We start from the raw sequence: 23,329 nt of genomic DNA on the forward strand, positions 1-23,329 counted from the left end.
GCTATTGATATACATGGCAGCTCAATTTATTTAAGGTAGACTCAGCAATATGTGTTTACCTCGAGGAACAGGGCTACTTCCGACACAAACTAAGACCGCATGAAGCGAGTGGTTGCACATGTCAGCATTTGCTGTCATGCAGCTATCCCCTTGCAGAAGAGAGACGTGAAATGTCGTGCACATGCAAAGATCCTTAACAGTATCTGTGCTGGTGCTGACAAGTGCAGACTCTTGCCTCACACTCTCTCTTGACAATATCTCTTGCCCTACTGTCGCTCAATGCGGCCGTGCTCCCATCCATTCAGGACATCTACACAAAATGGTGCCTGAAGAAGTCCCGCAGAATCATCAAGGACCCCACACATCCCAGTCACTAACTGTTCACTCCCTTACAGTTTGGCAGACAGTATAGGAGCATCTGGTCTCAGACGAACAGGCTCAGAGACAGTTTCTATCCACAAGCCATCAGACTGCTGAACACTTGAAATGGACTGCCCAACCGCACTGACTCTCTGCACCTTAGCACACATGAACACACCCGCCCAAACACACACATACTACACACAAATCACAACTGCTGCTACTAGACTTTTCTATTCTACCAAGCCATTTACTTTTTATTCTTATGTGTATCCTGGTCATACGACTAATAAAACTTGAAACTCGTGACCACGTCATATCGCTGAGTCAGTTTAATTTAAGGCAGCTTCAAATAGTAAGAACGTAATGTAAAGTAATGAGCCTAAAAGTACTTACAGGAGGCCCGACGGGTCCGGCAGGTCCTCTGTCTCCCTACAGAAGATGAAGTTGGTGTTTAATGAGGCCAACAGACAGATAAGATAGAGGCAAACAGAAGTCAATAGTGAGACACTCACCTTCTCACCCGACAATTCTCGCAGGTACAAAGGACTCCCATCAGGCCCAATGATTAAGCCAGGCTCGCCCTTCTCGCCCTGAGAAGAGACACATATAAAGACAATCTGTTAATTTGTTAACCCCCACAGAAGAAACACTTGCTGGGAATAGGCCTTACATAGTGGTGCACTGTAGCACTAATGATAGGGCTATGTTGCTGTGCGGTCACATCACTGACCTTGACTCCATAACCGGGCTGGCCTGGGTCTCCCTTGTCGCCCTTTGATCCAATAGGACCCTTTTAGAAAATACAACAAAGTTGAAAGGGCAAATATCCCCCACACTATGACATCCACATGTGTTAGAACACAACGTTAGAAGAACTGTAGGGTAACTGTAGCAAGACAAAGTTAAGTGACCTGTAGGATAACATTAGGAAAATCAATGCTTACAGGGAATCCAGCTTGGCCAGGTAGACCAGTTTCACCCTACAGAATAGAAAAGGAGAGACATAAAATCTGTTAAAATGATTTATCCCTTTTTCATGACTGGTTAATAAGTAAGGCCACACATTGTTCCAAATATTTGGTAGGGATGTATACCCATTAAGTCAAATCAATATTTAGTGGTATTGTAAAGGATTCCACTATCTCCCCCTACAAAATAGTTTTCCAATCAACTCAACTCAAAAGGACATGAATCATTACCATGATTTCATTGCATTATATGCTCTCAATAGGTTTTGCAACAAAATAACATTTGTTTCCTATGAGAACATTAATAAAATATCTTGATGAATGAATAATGTTAGTTATGAAAATGACACAGGCCACTGGGAAAACTACTTCAAATGGTATTTCTTAAAAGTGGGTTGTGTAAATGTAGCTTTCGCCTGTCACGTTCTGACCATCGTTCGTGTGTGTTTTCCTTGTTTTAGTGTTGGTCAGGACGTGAGCTGGGTGGGCATTCTATGTTGGATGTCTTGTTTGTCTATTTCTATGTCTGGCCTGATATGGTTCTCAATCAGAGGCAGGTGTTAGTCATTGTCTCTGATTGGGAACCATATTTAGGTAGCCTGGGTTTCACTGTGTGTTTGTGGGTGATTGTTCCTGTCTTTGTTGTCACCAGATAGACTGTTTAGGTTTTCTCACGTTTATTGTTTTTGTTAGTTTATTCATGTATAGTTTTCTTTATTAAAGAATCATGAATAACCACCACGCTGCATTTTGGTCCGGCTCTCCTTCACCTAAAGAAAACCGTTACATCGCCTAATAAACGGTACCAGTCAAGAGTTGGTCACACCTACTCATTCCAGGGTTTTTCTTTAGTTTTACGTTTTTCTACATTGTAGAATAATAGTGAAGACATCAAAACTATGAAATAACACATTTGGAATCATGTAGTAAGCACAAAAAGTGTTAAACAAATCTAAATATATTTTATATTCTTCAAAGTAGCCATCCTTTGCCTTGATGACATCTTGGCACACTCTTGGCATTCTCTCATCCAGCTTTATGAGGTCACCTGGAATGCATTTCAGAGTTAATTTGTGGAATTTCTTTCCTTATTAATGGATTCGAGCCAATCAGTTGTGCTGTGACAAGGTAGGGGTGGTATACAGAAGATAGCCCTATTTGGTAAAAGACCAAGTCATATTATGGAAAGAAAAGCTCAAATAAGCAAAGAGAACAAAAAAGCATCATTACTTTAAGACATGAAGGTCAGTCAATGCGGAAAAGTCCTGTTGCAAAAAACCATCAAGCGCTATGATGAAACTGGCTCTCATGAGGACCACCACAGGAAAGGAAGACCCAGAGTTACCTCTGCTGCAGAGGATAAGTTCATTATAGATACCATCCTTAGAAATTGCAGCCCAAATAAATGCTTCACAGAGTTCAAGTAACAGACACATCTCAAAATCAACTGTTCAGAAGCGACTGTGTGAATCAGGCCTTCACGGTGGAATTGCTGCAAAGAAACAACAATTAAAGGCCACAAAGAAGAAGAAGAGACTTGTTTGGGCCAAGAAACATGAGCAATGGACATTAGACCTGTGGAAATCTGTCCTTTGGTTATGTTGAGTCCAAATTTGAGATTTTTGGTTCCAACCGCCGTGTCTTTGTGAGACGCAGAGTAGGTGAACGGATTATCTCCACATGTGTGGTTCCCACCGTGAAGCATGGAGGAGGTGGCGTGATGGTGCTTTGCTCGTGACACTGTCAGTGATTTATTTAGAATTCAAGGGACACTTAACCAGCATGGCTACAAAGACGCTTTATCTGATCAAGCTTGTGCTAAATTACAGAAGATAATCACATCAGCAAAGCTACCACCTCGACTGACAAAACACCACGGCAGGTGGAAGCTTGCTCCTCCTCTTCTTGATTCCATCCAACCCTGTTCCTGGAGAGCTAAATCGGGTAAGTTCCAAATAGTGCTGGAGCAAAAACCTACAGGAGGGTAGCTCTCCTGTAACAGGGATGGAGAGCCATGCTCTATTGAAAGGGCCGAACCTCCTTTTCCTCTACCAGAAAACCAAGCTGATGACTGCCAGACCGAATGGCGCTCATAAGAGAGGCCCCACTTCTGTGTACTGTACACTGGTAAGCCTACGAGTGATGAGACGGATAGATTAAATCTACACACAATACCCCATAATGACAAACCAAAAACAGATGTTTAGATTTTTTTGCAAATGTATTGAAAATAAAAACTGAACTTCCACATTTACACAAGTGTTCAGACCCTTTACTCAGTACTTTTTTTGGTATTTGGTATTTTATTAGGATCCCCATTAGCTGTTGCAAAAGCAGCAGCTACTCTTCCTGGGGTCCACACAAAACATAATACAGAATGGCATAATACCGAACATCATTAGACATGAACAGCTCTAGGACAGAACAACATACATTTTTAAAAGGACACACGTAGTGTCACGACTTCCGCCGAAGTTGGTCCCTCTCCTTGTTCGGGTGACGTTCGGCGGTCGAAGTCACCGACTTTCTAGCCATCGCTGATCCTCTTTTCATTTTCCTTTGGTTTTTGTCTTGTCTTGTATCACACCTGGATACAACCCCATCAATTACATGTTGTGTATTTAAACCTCTGTTCCCCCTCATGTCCTTGTTGGTGATTGTTTGTTTGTAAGCAATGTTATGTTCTGGTTTGCGAAGGGTTTTGTACCCACTTGTATTATTTTGTATATTTTGGTTTTCTGAGTTTTTGAGCACTTATTAAACTGCTCCGTTTATACCAAGTTCGATCTCCTGTGCCTGACTTCCCTGCCACCAGCACGCACCCCCTTACACGTAGCCTACATACACACACAAACTACCTAGGTCAAGTAAGGGAGAGGCGTTGTGCCGTGAGGTGTTGGTTTTTTGAAACCAGGTTTGCTGTTTATTGAAAATATGCAATATGAGATGGAAGCAAGTTCTGCGTTGTCTTGGCTGTGTGCTTAGGGTCATGGTCCTGTTGGAAGGTGAACCTTCGCCCCAGTCTGAGGTCCTGAGTGCTTTGGAGCAGGTTTTCATCAAAGATCTCTCTGTACTGTGCTCCGTTCATCTTTCCCACGATCCTGACAAGTCTCCCCGTCCCTGCCACTGAAAAACATGCCTCACCGTAGGGATGGTGCCAGATTTCCTCCAGATGTGACGCTTGGCATTCAGGCCAAAGAGTTCAATATTGGTTTTATCAGACCAGAGAATATTGTTTGTCATGATCAGAGTCCTTTAGGTGCCTTTTTGCCAACTCCAAGCGGGCTGTCTTGTGCCTTTTACTGAGGAGTGGCTTCCGTCTGGCCTGATTGGTGGAGTGCTGCAGAGATGGTTGTCGTTCTGGAAGCTTCTCCCATCTCCACAGAAGAATTCTCAATCAGAGTAACCATCGGGTTCCCTCTCTGACCAAGGCCGTTGTCCCCGATTTCTCAGTTTGGCCAGGCGGCCAGCTCTAGGAAGTGTCTTGGTGGTTCCAAACTTATTCCATTTAAGAATGGAGGCCACTGTGTTCTTGGGGAACCTTCAATGCTGCTGACATTTTTTGATACCCTTCCCCAGATCTGTGCCTCGACACGATCCTGTCTCGGCACTCCGTAGACTTCATGGCTTGGTTTTTGCTCTGACATGCACTGTCAACTGTGGGACCTTATATAGACAGGTGTGCCTTTCCAAATCATGTGCAATCAATTGAATTTATCACAGGTGGACTCCAAGATCTATAAACATCTCAAGGATGATCATTGGAAACAGGATGCATTTGAGCTCGATTTCAAAACCATGCATTTAATCAATTTTCGAATAAGGCTGTAACAAAATGTGGAAAAAGGAAAGGAGTCTGAATACTTTCCGAATGCACTGTATAGCTAAAGATAGGCAAAGAGGCTAGACTGCATTGTCTGCATAATTAAACAATCCCTAGTAAGATATTATTTTGACGGTTGACTGATTGTACTATTTGACATTAATAGACTGGTTTTATACAGCACAGTCTTTCTATTCAAGCTCGGAGAGAACGCGAGGAAGGCTAAAGTAGGCTGTAGGCCTACAGGACAGTTGTACATAAAATAAAACAAATCTATTGGTTACTGATTAGTATACTGTTTAGAGGTCGACCGACTAATCGGAATGGCCGATTAATTAGGGCCGATTTCAAGTTTTCATAACAATCGGAAATCGTTATTTTTGGGAGCCGATTTGCCCATATTTTTTTTTATACCTTTATTTAACTAAGCAAGTCAGTTAAGAACACATTCTTATTTTCAATGACGGCCTAGGAACGGTGGGTTAACTGCCTCAGATTTTCACCTTGTCAGCTCGGGGGATCCAATCTTGCAACCTTACAGTTGACTCGTCCAACGCAATAACGACCTGCCTCTCTCTCGTTGCACTCCACAAGGAGACTGCCTGTTACGGGAATGCATTAAGCCAAGGTAAGTTGCTAGCTAGCATTAAACTTATCTTATAAAAAACAATCAATCATAATCACTAGTTAACTACACATGGTTGATGAAATCCCTAGATATTATCTAGCGTGTCCTGCGTTGCATATAATCTGACTGAGCATACAAGCATACAAGTATCTAAGTATCTGACTGAGCGGTGGTAGGCAGAAGCAGGCGCGTAAACATTAATTCAAACAGCACTTTCATGCGTTTTGCCAGCAGCTCTTCGTTGTGCATCAAGCATTGCGCTGTTTATGACTTCAAGCCTATCAACTCCCGAGATTAGGCTGGTGTAACCGAAGTGAAATGGCTATTGTCGATGTGTTCCTAGTTCGAGCCCAGGTAGGAGCGAGGAGAAGCACGGAAGCTATACTGTTACACTGGCAATACTAAAGTGCCTATAAGAACATCCAAAGGTTAATGAACATCCAAAGTTTAATGAAATACAAATGGTATAGACGGAAATAGTCCTATAATTCCTATAATAACTACAACCTAAAACTTCATACCTGGGAATATTGAAGACTCATGTTTTTAGGAACCACCAGCTTTCATATGTTCTCATGTTCTGAGCAAGGAACTGAAACGTTAGCTTTCTTACATAGCACATATTGCACTTTTACTTTATTCTCCAACACTTTGTTTTTGCATGACTTAAACCAAATTGAACATGTTTCGTTATTTACTTGAGGCTAAATTGATTTTATTGATGTATTATATTAAGTTAAAATACGTGTTCATTCAGTATTGTTGTAATTGTCATTATTACAAATAAATCAATAATAAATTTTAAAAAATCGACCGATTAATCGGTATCGGTATTTTTTGGTCCTCCAATAATCGGTATCGGTATCGGCGTTGAAAAATCATAGCTGGTCGACCTCTAATACTGTTGCATCGAAAATTCAATTTACAATCTGCAATGTTTAAACATGCCACTTTAATTAAGTATTGCCACCAGCCAGCATTCTCAATAGCAGAGGTCTATAGCTTCGTGAAACATAAACGTTAGGCTTAACATGAGAAAATAATGACCAAAAAAACAAAACATGTATCCATTAAAGCAAAGCTATATGCTACTACAAGCACTAGCGCCACATAATTTTAAAATGTTTTTATTTCACCTTTATTTAACCAGGTAGGCCAGTTGAGAACAAGTTCTAATTTACAACTGCGACCTGGCCAAGATAAAGCAAAGCAGTGCGACAAAAACAACAACACAGAGTTACACATGGGATAAACAAATGTAAAGTCAATAACGCAATAGAAAAATCTGTATCCAGTGTGTGCAAATGCAGTAAGGAGGTCAGGCAATAAATAGGCCAATAGTGGCGAAGTAATTACAATTTAGCAATTAACACTGGAGTGATAGATGTGAAGACGAGGATGTGCAAGTAGAAATACTGGTGTGCAAAAGAGCAGAAAAACAAAAACAAATATGGGGATGAGGTAGGTAGTTGTTTGGATGGGATATTTACAGATGGGCTGTGTACAGCTGCAGCGATTGGTAAGCTGCCCTGACAGCTGACGCTTAAAGTTAGTGAGGGAGATATGAGTCTCCAACTTCAGTGATTTTTGCGGCAGGGTAGCCTAGTGGTTAGAGCGTTGGACTAGTAACCGGAAGGTTGCAAGTTCAAATCCCCGAACTGACAAGGTACATCTGTCGTTCTGCCCCTGAACAGGCAGTTAACCCACTGTTCCTAGGACGTCATTGAAAATAAGAATTTGTTCTGACTTGCCTAGTTAAATAAAGGTTAAAAAAAAGGCTTTGTTGCGAATTAGGAAGCCGATTCAAGATTTAACTTTGGATTGGAGATGCTTAATGTGAGTCTGGAAGGAGAGTTTTCAGACTAGCCTAGGTATTTATAGTTGTCCACATATTCTAAGTCAGAACTGTCCAGAGTAGTGACGGGCGGGTGCGGGCAGTGATCGATTGCATTTAGTTTTAGGAGTGTGATCTGATACCCTAACGGTAGGAAGCGTGGGAGGGGGGCAAACTCAGCCTCTGCGGGGTGTTCAGAGAAACTGCACTACGTCAGCGATAGCGTTATATAATAATTACTTACAACAAATAGAAACAGAAGGTTACTACCATCTCCGTAGATGTGTAGCTTAACCTTTGTTATAGAAGCTACACTTCCAAAGTGTAATGAGGACCATATACAGTGGTTGTATTCATAAAGGTCCCTTTTGCAACAGAAAACAAAATTACTATCTTATTGGACACATTCAGGTAGTCCCTTTGTATTTCGGTCTGTTTTCTTCCATTTGGTGTGAATGACTATGACCCAAGGTTTTAAGTAGTGATGTGCACCGATATGGAAAATCTATATCAATATCAGCTGCTTTTTTCCAGAAACTATTGGCTTAAATAAATAACATTGAAACTGTGTACACTTCAATTTCACCGCTTTAGTGTCTAGAAAACTTCAAGCTGATTGCCCATTAGGGAAAGTGTGAATGATCTGAGAACCTACCCAACCAGTTTGAATACAATGTAACGCCCGTTGATGGCCCATCATCAGCCAGTTAAGTATGCTTCTTAGTTGAGAGGATTTTGTGTCTGGCACATGTATACCGTTTACATAATAGTGTAGGCATCCAGCAAGGATAAATCGATATCAACATATGCCTCGCTCATATCGATATCAAATTGAATTATCAATGTTGGTGCCCACCACTAGTTTCAAGTTTATAGTCATTGGCTCCTTTTAATTGTGGCTTTTGACTGAGTCGCTGGTTGGATTTCAAACATTGATGAAATTACATCAAGCATAATGACTAGGGCTGTCAACCTTAACATGTTAATAACATTACCAAGGACAATGTTCTTTACAAGTTAATAATGCATATAAAATGTTCTGCTGTAAAAAAAAATGGACACATGGACACTGCAGTCGGTGGCAGCTGCTGTTATGTAGTGCTTACTGTCTCTTAAACATAGAATACACGCGCAGCTTTGAGCAACAATTTTCAAGGAAAACGTACAGAAAGTTAAACCATAAACACATTCCCAGGCGTTTGTTTAGATAACAGCAAAAACATATTTGTACAGAAGTAGCTAGATATTTATGCTAATGCTATCTAACCAAACAAATGTTTATAATGCCATGGCTGAATGCCTATTGATATAACTATAACTTCCCACAATGATTGTAAATAAGAACAGGACATCCATTCCATTTAGCTTCTGTTTTTGTTGTAGTTCTCATGTCAAAGGTTTTAAGCAAATTATTCCAATTCTAGTAGTAGTAGCTTGGGACTAGTTCATGTTGAAGTAGCCTAGGCTAGATCTAATAGCTGTATTGCAGGAACTCAGACCTGGGGGACCTGTTGTTATTGTTTTCTGTGGAATTCATAACATTTTTAGACAGGTTCGAATGTTCTTTGTATCCTTAGAGCAAATAATTGTTTTCCTGTAGTCAACCCTTCAATCGGAAATTGGGAGAACACTCATTTAGAATGGCTGAAGCTTTAACAGTATGTGTTTGTGAACATTGATTGGCCTACTTAAACATTGGGAGTATTTCGTTTCTGATACAGATTATTTTGTGTTTCCGTCTCTTACAATCAAAGGATAGTATGCCTGTAACTCAATGCACTGCTTTTTCCAATGGAAAAATCTTTCTTTAGCACCAAATTTGAGCAAATTCTCAAATGTACTACAGAAAATCATGTGATTAATCGATTTACATATTTAAATCGTTTGACAGCCCTAATAATTACTGCAACTGAGCAATCAAGTTTGGAAAATAAATGACCTAGTTCATCAATTAAACACTTAGTCGTATCAAAAGGCAGTGTCCTGCAGGTCTTATCAAAGAAGCTTTAAAGACTATTGGAGTAACTTGGAACCACAAGTTTCCAAAGAGGACAAATCACCTACCTGGGGCCCAGCTCCTCCAACGACACCATCATACTGCAAAGAGAGCAACTAAACAGCTTAATATCAATGCACACTCAACCATCCATGTTGGAGGTGTAGATACAGTAGAGCTAAAGATGATCATGCAGAAGGATGGGTATGTTTATATCCAGACCCCTAACCCACACCCGTAGGCACTTCATGTAGATACAAAATAGTCAGATAGAAATAAGCAATATGCTAGAAGCTAAACCTTGCCAATTGATCTGCCAGGAATTTTGTTGTTGTAACATATTGCTGCTATTTTATTTTAACATTTTTTATTTAACCTTTATTTAACTAGGCAAGTCAGTTAAGAACAAATTCTTATTTACAATGACGGCTTATTACGGCCAAACCCCGACAACGCTGGGCCAATAGTGCACCGTCCTATGAGACTTCCAATCACAGCCAGATGTGATACAGCCTGGATTCGAACCAGGTACTATAGTGATGCCTCTTGCACTGAGATGCAGTGCCTTAGACTGCTGCACCACTCGGGAGCCCAAGCCTTTCAGATAATATTCCAGCCTTTCAGATCATAACAAGTTTCTAGAGGGAATGGGGCAAGAGGGGTAGGGTCTAGAGGGGTGAGGGTCTAGAGGCGTAGGTTCTAGAGGTGTAGGGACTAGAGGGGCTAGTGTCTAGGTGGGTAGGGGCTATAGGGGTTGTTTCGGGAGGAGGCCTTACGCTGCTGGAGGTCTGGTAGATTATTTGTCCTGGTGGGCCGGGTGGGCCTGGTGGTCCAGGCTGTCCGTTTCCATCGCGACCAGTTTCGCCCTAAAAAACAGACCGTATAGAACATGAGCCTTTAGTGACAAAGAAATGCTGGCATAGAATCCATATGTTTCATGGGACTAGGTGGAAATTGCCCCTAATAACTGACACAGGGTCAGAGATTTTCTCATCCGCCTGATGATTAATTGCTAAACACATTGATTTCCTGGTAGCTAGTTCCATTTTTGGTACACAATATCTGCGTTGAATTGTCTTGCTTTAGGCATGTAATTGTCCTTTTATTATGTCCCTTGAATGACATTTTAATTCTAGGAAAACGTGAAAAAACTCACTCTTTCTCCTCTGTCCCCCTTTTGTCCCTGGAAAATGAAAGGGGAACCAAACAGAAAAACATACATTTGTGAGAAAAAGTCCATTATTTAGAAAAAGGATGTCCATAAATTCAATTTCAGTTCCTTCTCTGAGCTGACTTGCTGAAGATTGAACCCCAAACTTGTCCCCCACTTTGATTTTTAATCGTTGTCTTTTTGTGCAAAAACAGATGAAATCTAGATAGGCGTTCATTTTCAGCCCAGCTGCACCACAAACCAGTCACATGTAATCAGCTAAGCATGACCTTCAGTCTGGAGGAGAAAAACCTGCACAACCAGAAGGTATCCAGGACCGACCTGAATTGGTGTTCCCAATTAACGCTAACGCTAACTACATGGCTCAGAAACCTTATGTAGATATTTTGAGGAGGGGGGCTGGGATGCAGGTTCTGACATACATTAGGTCCAGGGAAACCGTCCAACCCTGGTCGGCCATCTCTTCCTTGTAGTCCTTCATTTCCCATCTCGCCAGGAGCACCAGGGATACCAGGCTTTCCCTAACGAGTGAAATACAAACCACAAGTTAAATTGAAACTGATCACACAAGGAATTAATGTTAGAATATTGAGATGGATTGCATTGTATTGGTGTCTAAACTTTTTAGTTAATGATTTGTATTTTTTCTTGATGAAATTATATGAAATTATACCAAAGTAAAGCTCATACCGGTAGGCCAGGGATGCCAGTAGTACCCTGAAAGTGAACAGAATAAAGTGGAATCAGTGAGAGAATCTATTAAAATGGCAGAATCAAAACAATACAGTATATATTGTAGCTAAAATTGAATGCCAGCTGCAGAGGACACCCACCTGTCGCCCGTCTGGCCCTCGGGCTCCAGGAACCCCATTGGCCACTCCCACACCAGAGCCTTCCATGTCATCCTTCACACATAGGGATAGGAAGGAAGGAGACAGAGAGACAGAGGTCATGAGCTCATTAACTTTTTCCAGAAATTTGTGTGATAAACCTGGATTTTTTTCGCATGGACTTACTCAGGAAACTGCCCTTTACAACAGAACCTTCAATCCAAAGAGAAAATTCAAGCGAACAACCTTGAATTTGGACAAACATATTATTACCAAAAATTGCCAAGGGCCACCCAGAAAAACAACAACCAGCAGAAAAAGCACAGAAAAAAAACTAAAAATACCACCAAACCTACAACTGAGAGCTACTTCCAAGGCCAAGAAGTAAGAGAAAGATGTTAAAAATAATCTCTAGATATATGACTATAAGATACCTTACTATATAAAGACTCAAATGCTTAGTTAGGACAGGACAGACATCCTGGCAGCAACGTCCATTTTCATTGAGGTGCGAAGTGAGAGGTGTGAATGCCCTTGAATATAAATATGCCAGCTGAACACAATCCCAACCCAAATGAAGAGGCCTCACACCCTTATGCAGAGGCCATCAATGTGCAGTTCCCCACATAAAAAAATTATCATGCACGTAAAAAGTACAAAGATTAAGCCCCTCCAGAGACACAATTTGCTGACTGTTACAAGAATGGGAACGTAAGCAACCTCATATTCCACACAGACGAGCCCCTGGCATGGCACAGGACAATAAGAGCACACTAACCCTCTGTCATGAGAAAGGGTATTAACCCAGGGTGGAAACTCAGAATACTGCACATTGAGGACATCGAGACAGCCTGTACAAGTCTGGAATGGTAATGGTGAATGGAAACCTTAAACCTTTTTAGCAGGACTTTTACAGGATCAAAGAGAGAGCACAGTATGAGAATCTCACCCCTGGTGACGACCCCCCATCACGAACAAGACAGATAACACCCCCTCCTCAGACAGATAAGCAACCCCAATAGGAGAGTCAGCACCCACAGCACTGCTCCTGCATTAATATTAGGGATAAATTCACCCAGCTGGAGATCGAGCTGGTAGAGCTCAAACAGCAATTCAACACATTACAGGCAGTACAGACCCCAACATACCAGCACAACAACCCCCCCTCAACCAGACCCAGAGAGCAGAAGATGGAGAGTAATGTCTGCACTCTGGACAGTGGTGACAAAATTCCAACAGGAGGGATAGGGAAAAACAGCCCAGCTGAAGGAGGAGGGGAGAGTGCTGAAGGAAGTGAGAAAGCTAAGGTGCGACAATGAACAACTCATGAGAGAGTAGGACTGTCCCCGGCTAAAAATAAATCTTGGTCTACCAAAAGTTGTCTTGTTCTTTTGCCAAAATATTTAAGCATGTATTTTTCCATATATAGATTATGCTTTAAGTTTACGGTTTGATGTGTCGTGACAATCATTAATCTGATCACTGTTATTTATTTTATCAACTAACAATGTTTAATTGTTACTCGATTAAATTAATAATGTAACAATTAACTAATTAGCAATTTGGGGCACCACGGGAAAAGTTGTTTAACGAGTTACTATCTCCCGACTTAAACTCTAAAGATATATAGGGATCTCGTACATCAATAACAGTCAATAATTAATTATTATTACCTCATATCAGTCTCTTCTGAATGTCGCATACTCCTTGATATCTGCAAGAACCCTAACCTCATTGATGAATCAGCAATACACAAATAGGTTTAATTATTTATTTACTAACTAACTCAATAATAATCTTAGTTTACGCCTTCACTATGAGGAAAAACTAAAACATTCCAAAAACACACTAAGAAAAATTAAGGATCAGCATGTCAGAAAACAGCTCAATGTGATTGAAGAATCCATAGAATCAAATCCATTCTGGGAAATTTGGAACACACTAAACAAACGAGCTACCTATCCAAAAATGTAGATGTATGGATAAACAACTTCTCCAACTTTGTTGGCCATATAACAAAGAACCAAGAACAAAAACAAACCTTCACAAAATTATCCTCAACTCTAGGATCTTCCCCAATATTTGGAACCAAGATCTGGTCACCCCAATCCACAAAAGTGCAGACAAATTTGACCCCAATAATTATTGTGGAATCTGTGTCAACAGTAATCTAAAAAAAATGTCTGCAGTATCAACAGCAGACTCCAAAATGTCCTCAGTGTCCTTCTTACCAAAATACAGACCACGTATACACCCTGCGCACCAATTGACAAACAAACCAAAACAAAATCATCATCATCTCATGCTTTGTTGATTTTAAAGAAGCGTTTTACTCAATTTGGCATGAAGGTTTTCTGTCCACAAACAACAAGTGTGCGGTTAATATTGGCAAAAAACACTCATTTATTTCCTTAGGGCCGCGGGGTGAGACAGGGACGCAGCTTGAGCCCCACACATGTCAACATGTATATCAATTAATTGTCGAGGGCACTAGATCAGTCTGCAGCACCCAGCCTCACCCAACTGGACTCGGAAATCAAATGTCTACTGTTTGTTGATGATCTGGTGCTTCTGTCCCAACCATGGTGGGTCTACAGTGGCACCTAGGTCTTCTGCACAGATTCTGTCAGACTTGGGCTCTGATAGTGAATCTCAGTAAGCCCCAAAAAATTATCTGCCAAAACAAGTCAATTTGCCAGGACAACAAATACAAATTCTATCTAGACACTGTTGCCCTAGAGCACACAAATAATTATATCTACATCAGCCTAAACATCAACACCACAGGTAATTTCCACAAGGCTGTGAAAGATCTAAGAGACAAGGCAAGTAGAGCCTTCTATGCCATCAAAAGGAAAATAAAACTCAACGTTCCAATTACAATCTGGCTAAAAATACTTAAACCAGTTAAAGAACCCATTTCTCTATGGTTGTGAGGTCTGGGGTCTACTCACCAACCAATAATTCACAAAATGGGACAAACACCGAATTGGAATTCTGCAAAAATATACAACGCAAAACCCCAAACAATGCATGTAAAGCAGAATTAGGACTATACCCGCTAGTTATCAAAATCCAGAAAAGAGCTGTCAAATTCTATAACCACCTAAAAGGTTGCGATGCCTACACATTCCACCACAAAGGCCTCACCTACAAAGAGAAAGAGAACGGTGTTCCATAGAAATCCTGGTTGAGAATGAAACAACGGAACAAATGACCAATGAAACAGCACAGCAAGTAAATTCAAGAAATAGGTTTAGATTATGTTTTACTGGTAAATGGGACATACATAAATGGCAACAAAATAACTTTTTGGTCAGTGTTTGTTTGTGTGTGTGTAACCTTTATTTAACTAGGCAAGTCAGTTAAGAACAAATTCTGATTTACAATGACGGCCTACCCCGGCCAAACCCGGACGACGCCGGGCCAATTGTGCGCTACCAATCACAGCCGGATGTGATACAGCCTGGATTTGAACCAGGGACTGTAGTGATGCCTCTTACACTGAGATACAGTGCCTTAGACCGCTGCGTCCATGTGTGTGTGTTAACTATTTAACTGTACTAGAATGCTTAAAAGGCAGCTAACATTTTGAATATTGGTTATCGGCATTGTTTTTTTTTGTCAAGGAAAATATTGGTAATCGGTATCGGCCAAAAATGTCATATCGGTGCATCACTACCAAAAACTATTGTTGAACTAAAACTGATCAATAAAATGTAAATATGAATGTTGATGCAGCAATCGTTTAACACTGGGTAATGTTTACAGCTCATTTGACAAGCTAGTGAGATTCTTGTGATACTAAGAAACACTCAGTTTTAACATTGGGCATTTGTAATCATGCACCGTAAAGACCATTGAGATAAGGAAACCCATCTCTCATGGGGACTCACAAAGCCAGCGTGATAGCTTGGTCCGGGGGGTCCTGGTGGCCCGGGTTGTCCCACTGGTCCCATTGGTCCAGGAAGGCCAGCCAATCCGCCCAGTCCTGGCTGACCAGGGATACCAGTCAATCCCTGTGCGCCCTGTGGAATAGGATGAAGGTCAAGATTAAAAAACAGTCATTATCATATTGATGAGCCATCCAATCCACACACTACACTCTTTGAAAAAAAAGGGTTCAAAAAGGGTTCTTTGGCTGTCCCCATAGATAACTATTTTTAGTTCCAGGTAGAACCCTTTTTGGTTCAAGGTAGAACCCTTTTGAGTTCCATGTAGAACCCTCTGTGGAAATAAATATTTATTCAAAGGGTTCTCTTGGGGACAGCCAAACAATCCTTTTAGGTTCTAGATAGCACCTTCTTTTCTAAGAGTGTACTAGTAGGACACACTTCACACAGGTATTAATCACATTGTAGGGCAATCTAAGCAACATTAGGAGAAACTGACCAACTGCAGATACAGTCATAGGACAGTTGAAATAGTCCCCTAGCCTGAAACATGACTTAGAGATCATTAGGACTGTCCCAGACAACAAAACCTTAGTCGGAAAAAGTTGTCTGTTCTTTCAATCAATCGATTAGTCAAAAATGCAAAATGTGTATTTTTCCATATATAGACACAATATATAGACAACTATATGCACTGAGTTTGTCTGACGCTTTAAGATAACTGTTTGATTAAATAATTAAGACACACAAATGAGTACAGCGAGTCCGACTACAATTGATTTGTGCCGGGCTGGGCTCAGACTTGCTGTGCTGTGTATTTTTATTTTTTACAGCGAGTGACTGTGTGACTAGCACCCGTTGTCTTTCCTCCCTGCTCAGGCGACCAGAGCAGAACATCGACAGTGTTTATTGCGCTGTCCATGTTACTGAAGCTGCCATATAATTACAGCGATTTCTGACTGAAAGTTCTGTTACTGAAATCACCCGAAATCCTTGCTCTCTTTAGTGACACATGTATGAATTGCATGCACGTGACCAATAGGCCCTGACCTATAGCATATCATAGTCACATCAATAAATTGGTTATATACTCCGAACACAATAACGCATGTGTCAGAAAAATTTAAAAACAGGTGCTGTTCAATTGCAATATACTGTAATTCTTCTGACCATTTGGAACAATGTAAACAACGCAAAAATAAATTATATGCGTACCAGAGAGCCTGTTGTAATGCCTTTTTTTTGGAAAGTCTTTATTTCAGCAGACTAAAAAGAGTTGCATGTATTTGTGAATACAATTGCTGTCATGTAACGGTGTATTTATTGTTTACGCTAATTAGCCTATTCAAGGTCGCTTTGTTATTTTATTTTAAAACTAAAATGCTTGATTGCATTTCAAATCATGAATGACTCGTACGCTGTGTGATGACATGAACAAATTAATGATTGATTGATACAGTAGCCTATATAAATACTGAAATATAGGCCTAAATAAGTTACGGTATTTAGAAATAAACTGGATGCGGTCCAAGGCCTACAGCACGATGATGGTTAAATAATAATAATTATAATAATAAGAACAAGAAGGAAAAAGGAGTGTTAATATGACTATAAATATACTTTTTTGGACAACTTGAACAGTGTAAATAACACAAAATAAAGTGTAAATAATAACAGAGAAGCTGTTAAAAAAAAGTAAATCCTTTATCATAGCAAAGCTTAAAAACAGCCAAATTTGTGAAATTGGTTATGCAATCAGTAGGCTACACAAACAGGATTTGTCTTACTTCTGAAGATACAGTGCATTCGGAAAGTACTCAGACCCCTTCCCTGTATGTACATTTTGTTACATTTCAGCTTTATTTTACAATGGATAAAATCCATTGTATGTCAGAGCAAAAACCAAGCCATGAGGTCGAAGGAATTGTCCGTAGAGCTCAGAGACAGGATTGTGTCAAGGCACAGATCTGGGGAAGGGTGCCAAAAAATGTCTCCACCATTGAAGATCCCCAAGAACACAGTGGGCTCCGTCATATTATATATATATATATATATATATATATATATATATATATATATATATATATATATTTTTTTTGGTGTTAACCTTTATTTAACTAGGCAAGTCAGTTAAGAAGGCTAGGCAGAATACTGCCCCCTTTGGAGGAATTGCGTGCCCATAGTAAACTGAAAAAAAATCTGTCAAAAATTGCTAATATATGCATATAATAATAATTATTGGATAGAAAACACTCTAAAGCTTTTAAAACCGTTGGAATTATGTCTGTAAGTATAGCAGAACTCACAGGGCAGGCATTCTTCCAAACTAGTTTTGTGGTCATGAAAGTTGGGGCAACTTTGACATGATCTCCCCCACCCTTCCCAACCAGCTATGGATCTGGGGACACTTTCTATGTCTTCCACTAGATGTCCTCATTCAGTAGAGCGTTTAATCGTTCAAATCCCGCGAGAATTGGCCCTATGGGAGTGAATTGAGTGAGTGCCGCGAGAAAATACCTGTGCGTTAGGGCGCGAATTGGTCCCAGCCATTCCTTTGTTCCAGCACTCCGGAGGAGAACTAACAATGACCGGTTGAATTGAAAATTGTTTTGTATGTTTAGAACATCCTAAAGCTTGATTCTGCACTTAGTTTGACCTGTTTAGTCGACATATAATATGTAATTTTGAAGTTTTGATGCGCAACTTTTCCGGACCAGAGGACATTTTGGGTGCATTTCAGCTGATATTGTTAGCAGATGCTAATACAAAGACACAAGACTTGAAACCAAACAATGTTTTGGGTAAGTATGAACCCTTCCAGTACATTCTGAACGAAGACCATCAAAGGTAAGGGAATATTTATGCTGAAATTGTGTGTTTCTGTTGACTCCAACATAGCGGAGAAATATTGCTTATCTCTGAGCGCCGTCTCAGAATATTGAATAGTGAGCGATTTCTGTAACGTTAAAAAGAAATGTAACAAAGCGATTGCATTAAGAAGCAGTGTATCTTTCTAACTATATGTAGAACATGTATATTTAGTCAATGTTTATGATGTCTATTTACGTTATCTTGCGGCGCTACCTATATTTTCTGCAGACATTTTTGAGTATTTTCTGAACATGAATTCAATGTAAATGGACATTTCTGGATATAAATGGCATATTATTGAAAAAAAAAAAAGTACTGTGTAACATGTCCTATTACTGTCATCTGATGAAGATTTTCAAAAGGTTAGTGAATGATTTATTTTTTAATCCTGCTTTTATAATTTTATATTTTCTGGGACAAAATGGCTGCCTCTTGTCTTCGTTTCGGTGGTGGTCTAATATAAATATGTGGTGTGTTTTCGCCGTAAAACATTTAACAAATCTGACATGCTGGGTAGATGAACAAGATGTTTATCTTTCATTTGAGGTATTGGACTTGTTAATGTGTGGAGGTTAAATATTTCTAAGAATATTTTTGCGTTCCATGCGCCACGTTCCAGCTGAACGTGGGAGGGGTCGTTCCCAAAAGGGAACCCTAACCCGTCATCAGGTTAAGAACACATTCTTATTTACAATGACGGCCTACCCCGGCCAAAACCAGACGATGCCGGGCCAAATGTGTGCCACCCAATGGGACTCCCAATCATGACCCTATGTGATGCACCCTGGATTTGAACCAGGTACTGCAGTGTCGCCTCTTGCACTGAGACGCAGTGTCTTAGACCACTCGGGAGAACATTCTTAATTGGAAGAAGTTTGGAACCAGGAAGACTCTTCCTAGAGCTGGCCGCACGGCCAAACTGAGCAATTGGGGGAGAAGGGCCTTATCAAAATCCTAAAAGGTTGCGATGCCCACACATTCCACCACAAAGCCCTCACCTACAAAGAGATTAACCTAGAGAAAAGTCCCCTCAGCCAGATGGTTCTGGGGCTCTGTCCAGAGTTCCTCTGTGGAGATGGGAGAACCTTCCAGAAGAACAACCATCACTGCAGCACTCCACCAATCAGGCCTTTATGGCCAATCAGGCCACTCCTAAGTAAAAAGGCACGTGACAGCCCACTTGGAGTTTGCCAAAAGGCACTTAAGGAACTCTCAGACCATGAGAAACAAGATTATCTGGTTTGAAGAAACCAAGATTGAACTCTTTGGCCTGAATGACAAGCGTCAAGTCTGGAGAAAACCTGGCACCATCCCTATGGTGAAGCGTGGTGTTGGCAGCATCATGCTGTGGGAGGGCAGGGACTGGGAGAGTAGTCGGATTGAGGGAAAGATGAATGGAGAAAAGTACAGATATCCTTGATGAAAACCTGCTCCAGAGCGCTCAGGACCTCAGACTGGGGCAAAGGTTCACCTTCCAACAGGACAACGACCGTAAGCACACAGCCAAGACAACGCAGGAGTGGCTTCGGGACAAGTCTCTGAATGTCCTTGAGTGGCCCAGCCAGAACCCGTAATTAAACTTCATCGAACATCTCTTAAGAGACCTGAAAATAGCTGTGCAGCGATGAACCCCATCCAACCTGACAGAGTTTAACAGGATCTGCAGAGAATGGGAGAAACTCCCCAAATACAGGTGTGCCAAGCTTGTAGCGTCATATTCAAGAATACTCTAAGCTGTAATCGCTGCCAAAGGTGCTTCAAAAAAGTACTGAGTAAATGTTCTGTACTGAGGAGTGGCTTCCATCTGGCCACTCTACCATAAAGGCCTGATTGGTCGAGTGCTACAGAGACGGTTGGGCTTCTGGAAGTATCTCCTGTCTCAACAGAGGATCTGTGGAGGTCTGTCAGAGTGAACATCAGGTTCTTGTTCACCTCCCTGACCCAAGCCCTTCTCCCCAATTGTTCAGTTTGGCCAGCTATAGGAAGAGTCTTGGTGGTTCCAAACTTCTTCCATTTAAGGATGATGGAGGCAACTGTGTTCTTGTGGACCTTGTAGAAAGGAGCCCTTGTAGAACACTGTATGTTTTCAAATCTGACTTCTGTGTTTTCAATGGAGTCTTTGACAAGGTAAAGTAAAAGGCTTGGTACCCACCTTTGCGCCAACTGCTCCCGGAAGACCGAGTTCACCTGGGTCACCCTGTAGAGGGGGAATTTTTAAATATTTTAATTTCACATTTATTTAACCAGGTAGGCCAGTTGAGAACAAGTTCTCATTTACAACTGCAACCTGGCCAAGATAAAGCAGTGCGACAAAAACAACAACACAGATTTACACATGGGATAAACAAACGCACAGTCAACAACACAATATAAAAATCTGTATCCAGTGTGTGCAAATGAAGTAAGGAGGTAAGGCAATAAATAGGCCAATAGTGGTGAAGTAATTACAATTTAGCAATTAACACTAGAGTGATAGATTTGCAGATGAGGATCTGCAAGTAGAAATACTGGTGTGCAAAAGAGCAGAAAAACAAATATGGGATGAGGTAGGTAGTTGGTTGGATGGGCTATTTACAGATGGGCTGTGTACAGCTGCAGCAATCGGTAAGCTGCTCTGACAGCTGATGCTTAAAGTTAGTGAGGGAGATATGAGTCTCCAACTTCAGTGATTTTTGCAATTCGCTCCAGTCATTGGCAGCAGAGAACTGGAAGGAAAGGAGGCCAAATAAGGTGTTGGCTTTGGGGATGACCAGTGAAATATACCTGCTGGAGTGCGTGCTACGGGTGGGTGTTACTATGGTGACCAGTGAGCTGACATAAGATGGAGCTATACCTAGTAAAGACTTATAGATAACCTGGAGCCAGTGGGTTTGGCGACGAATATGCAGGGAGGACCAGCCAACGAAAGCATACAGGTCGCAGTGGTGGGTAGTATATGGGGCTTTGGTGATAAAACGGATGGCACTGTGATAGACTGCATCCAATTTGCTGAGTAGAGAGTTGGAGGCTATTTTGTAAATGACATCGCCGAAGTCAAGGATAGGTAGGATAGTCAGTTTTACGAGGGTATGTTTGGCAGCATGAGTGAAGGAGGCTTTGTTGCGAAATAGGAAGCAGATTCTAGATTTAATTTTGGATTGGAGATGCTTAATATGAGTCTGGAAGGAGAGCTTACAGTCTAGCCAGACATCTAGGTATTTGTCCACATATTCTAAGTCAGAACCGTCCAGAGTAGTGATGCTAATCGGGCAGGGGGGTGCGGGCAGCGATCAGTTAAAGAGCATGCATTTAACTTTACTTGTATTCAAGAGAAGTTGGAGGCCACGGAAGGAGTGCTGTATGGCATTGAAGCTCGTTTGGAGGTTTGTTAACACAGTGTCCAAAGAAGGGCCAGATGTATTCAGAATGGTGTCATGTGCGTAGAGGTGGAGCAAGAAATCACCCCCAGCATGCGATGCAAGTGCAGTACGCCACAGGATGTTTTGTGCTGGTCAAGGGGAGTCAAGTCTGGAATGAACCAAGGGCTATATCTGTTCTTAGTTCAATTTTTTTTGAAAGGGTCATGCTTATTTAAGATGGTGAGGAAAGCACTTTTAAATAACAACCAGGCATTCTCTACTGACGGGATGAGGTCAATATCCTTCCAGGATACCTGAGCCAGGTCGATTAGAAAGGCCTGCGTGCAGAAGTGTTTTAGGGAGCATTTGACAGTGATGAGTGGTGGTCGTTTGACCGCGGACCCATTACGGACGCAGGCAATGAGGCAGTGATCGCTGAGATCCTGGTTGAAAACAGCAGAGGTGTATTTCGAGGGCAAGTTGGTCAGGATGATATCTATGAGCGTGCCCATGTTTACGGATGTGGGGTTGTACCTGAAAGGTTCATTGATCATTTGTGTGAGATTGAGGGCATCTAGTTTAGATTGTAGGATGGCCGGGGTGTTAAGCATATTCCAGTTTAGGTCACCTAACAGTACGAACTCTGACGATAGATGGGGGGGCAATCAATTCACATATGGTGTCCAGGGCACAGCTGGGAGCTGAGGGGGGTCTATAACAAGCATTAATAGTGAGGGACTTTTTCTGGAGAGATGGATTTTTAAAAGTAGAAGCTCAAACTGTTTGGGCATAGACCTGGATAGTATTACAGAACTCTGCAGGCTATCTCCACAGTAGATTGCAACTCCGAATGTAGAGGTGATCAACTTGAATTGATCCAATTCAAATCCCATAGGTACTTATCTTCAGAAAACAATCAATGATGCAATTTGGTAATGACACAAGAAGCCATGATGAAGAGATGGAAAGAACTTGATCGTTAGAATCATTTGTGTTTTTTCAGTCACCTTCTCTCCCCTGGCCCCTGCAACTGCTGGGCGACCATCAGTACCAGGTGGGCCGGGTAACCCCTACAAAGCACAAGTTTAGGACTTAATATTATGTTTATTAACTTAATCATCATCATAATCATTACACTTTGCACACTATCAGCAGTGTGGTGGGTCAATTGATTACTCATATGGTCCTTTCACTGCAGATAGGTCACCTTCCCTCTTACATGATGATAAAGCACATCACATCCATTCCAAATAATCATGGATAAAAACACAATCAAACGCTTATGACTATTATGGTTCCACTGTGGTATGTTACATGAAAGGCAAACAAACGGAGAGAAGGGTCCATCTCCATAGGACCTACCGGTTGACCAGGGGCACCATCTTGTCCTGGGGGACCTTGGGGGCCAAACGAGCTAGAGAGCCCTGTACCAACAACGGCAGGACCTGGGGCCCCGGGGAGTCCAGGAGGGCCAGGCAAACCAGGCAGTCCCTACCACCCCAGAAAATACACAGAGAATACATCACGAATCATGACTATTGCATATTTCATTTTAGCCCATTCAACTCCTATCCTCCTCCTGCAACTGTTCTCCTACAACTGTTGCTGCAAAAA

General features: G+C 41.3%; 1 protein-coding gene across 4 annotated transcripts in view; it reads right to left on the reverse strand.

Moving 5' to 3' along the window:
* LOC110501280 (collagen alpha-1(XVIII) chain) overlaps positions 1-23,329 on the reverse strand; it is a 175,247-nt gene that overhangs the window by 21,510 nt on the left and 130,408 nt on the right. For all 4 annotated transcript variants that reach the window (XM_021578712.2, XM_021578715.2, XM_021578713.2 and 1 more), the window contains 14 exons: positions 23,078-23,206; positions 22,723-22,785; positions 20,530-20,574; positions 15,510-15,641; positions 11,617-11,688; positions 11,474-11,500; positions 11,206-11,304; positions 10,769-10,795; positions 10,389-10,478; positions 9,681-9,713; positions 1,308-1,343; positions 1,094-1,153; positions 876-953; positions 757-792 (listed from right to left, as the gene is read on the reverse strand). In XM_021578712.2, coding sequence (XP_021434387.2) covers positions 757-792; positions 876-953; positions 1,094-1,153; positions 1,308-1,343; positions 9,681-9,713; positions 10,389-10,478; positions 10,769-10,795; positions 11,206-11,304; positions 11,474-11,500; positions 11,617-11,688; positions 15,510-15,641; positions 20,530-20,574; positions 22,723-22,785; positions 23,078-23,206 — 927 coding nt within the window. The remainder of the gene's footprint in view (positions 1-756; positions 793-875; positions 954-1,093; positions 1,154-1,307; positions 1,344-9,680; positions 9,714-10,388; positions 10,479-10,768; positions 10,796-11,205; positions 11,305-11,473; positions 11,501-11,616; positions 11,689-15,509; positions 15,642-20,529; positions 20,575-22,722; positions 22,786-23,077; positions 23,207-23,329) is intronic.

Source organism: Oncorhynchus mykiss, chromosome 22 (assembly GCF_013265735.2).
Source record: "Oncorhynchus mykiss isolate Arlee chromosome 22, USDA_OmykA_1.1, whole genome shotgun sequence".
In the NCBI taxonomy this organism is placed as follows: domain Eukaryota; kingdom Metazoa; phylum Chordata; class Actinopteri; order Salmoniformes; family Salmonidae; genus Oncorhynchus; species Oncorhynchus mykiss.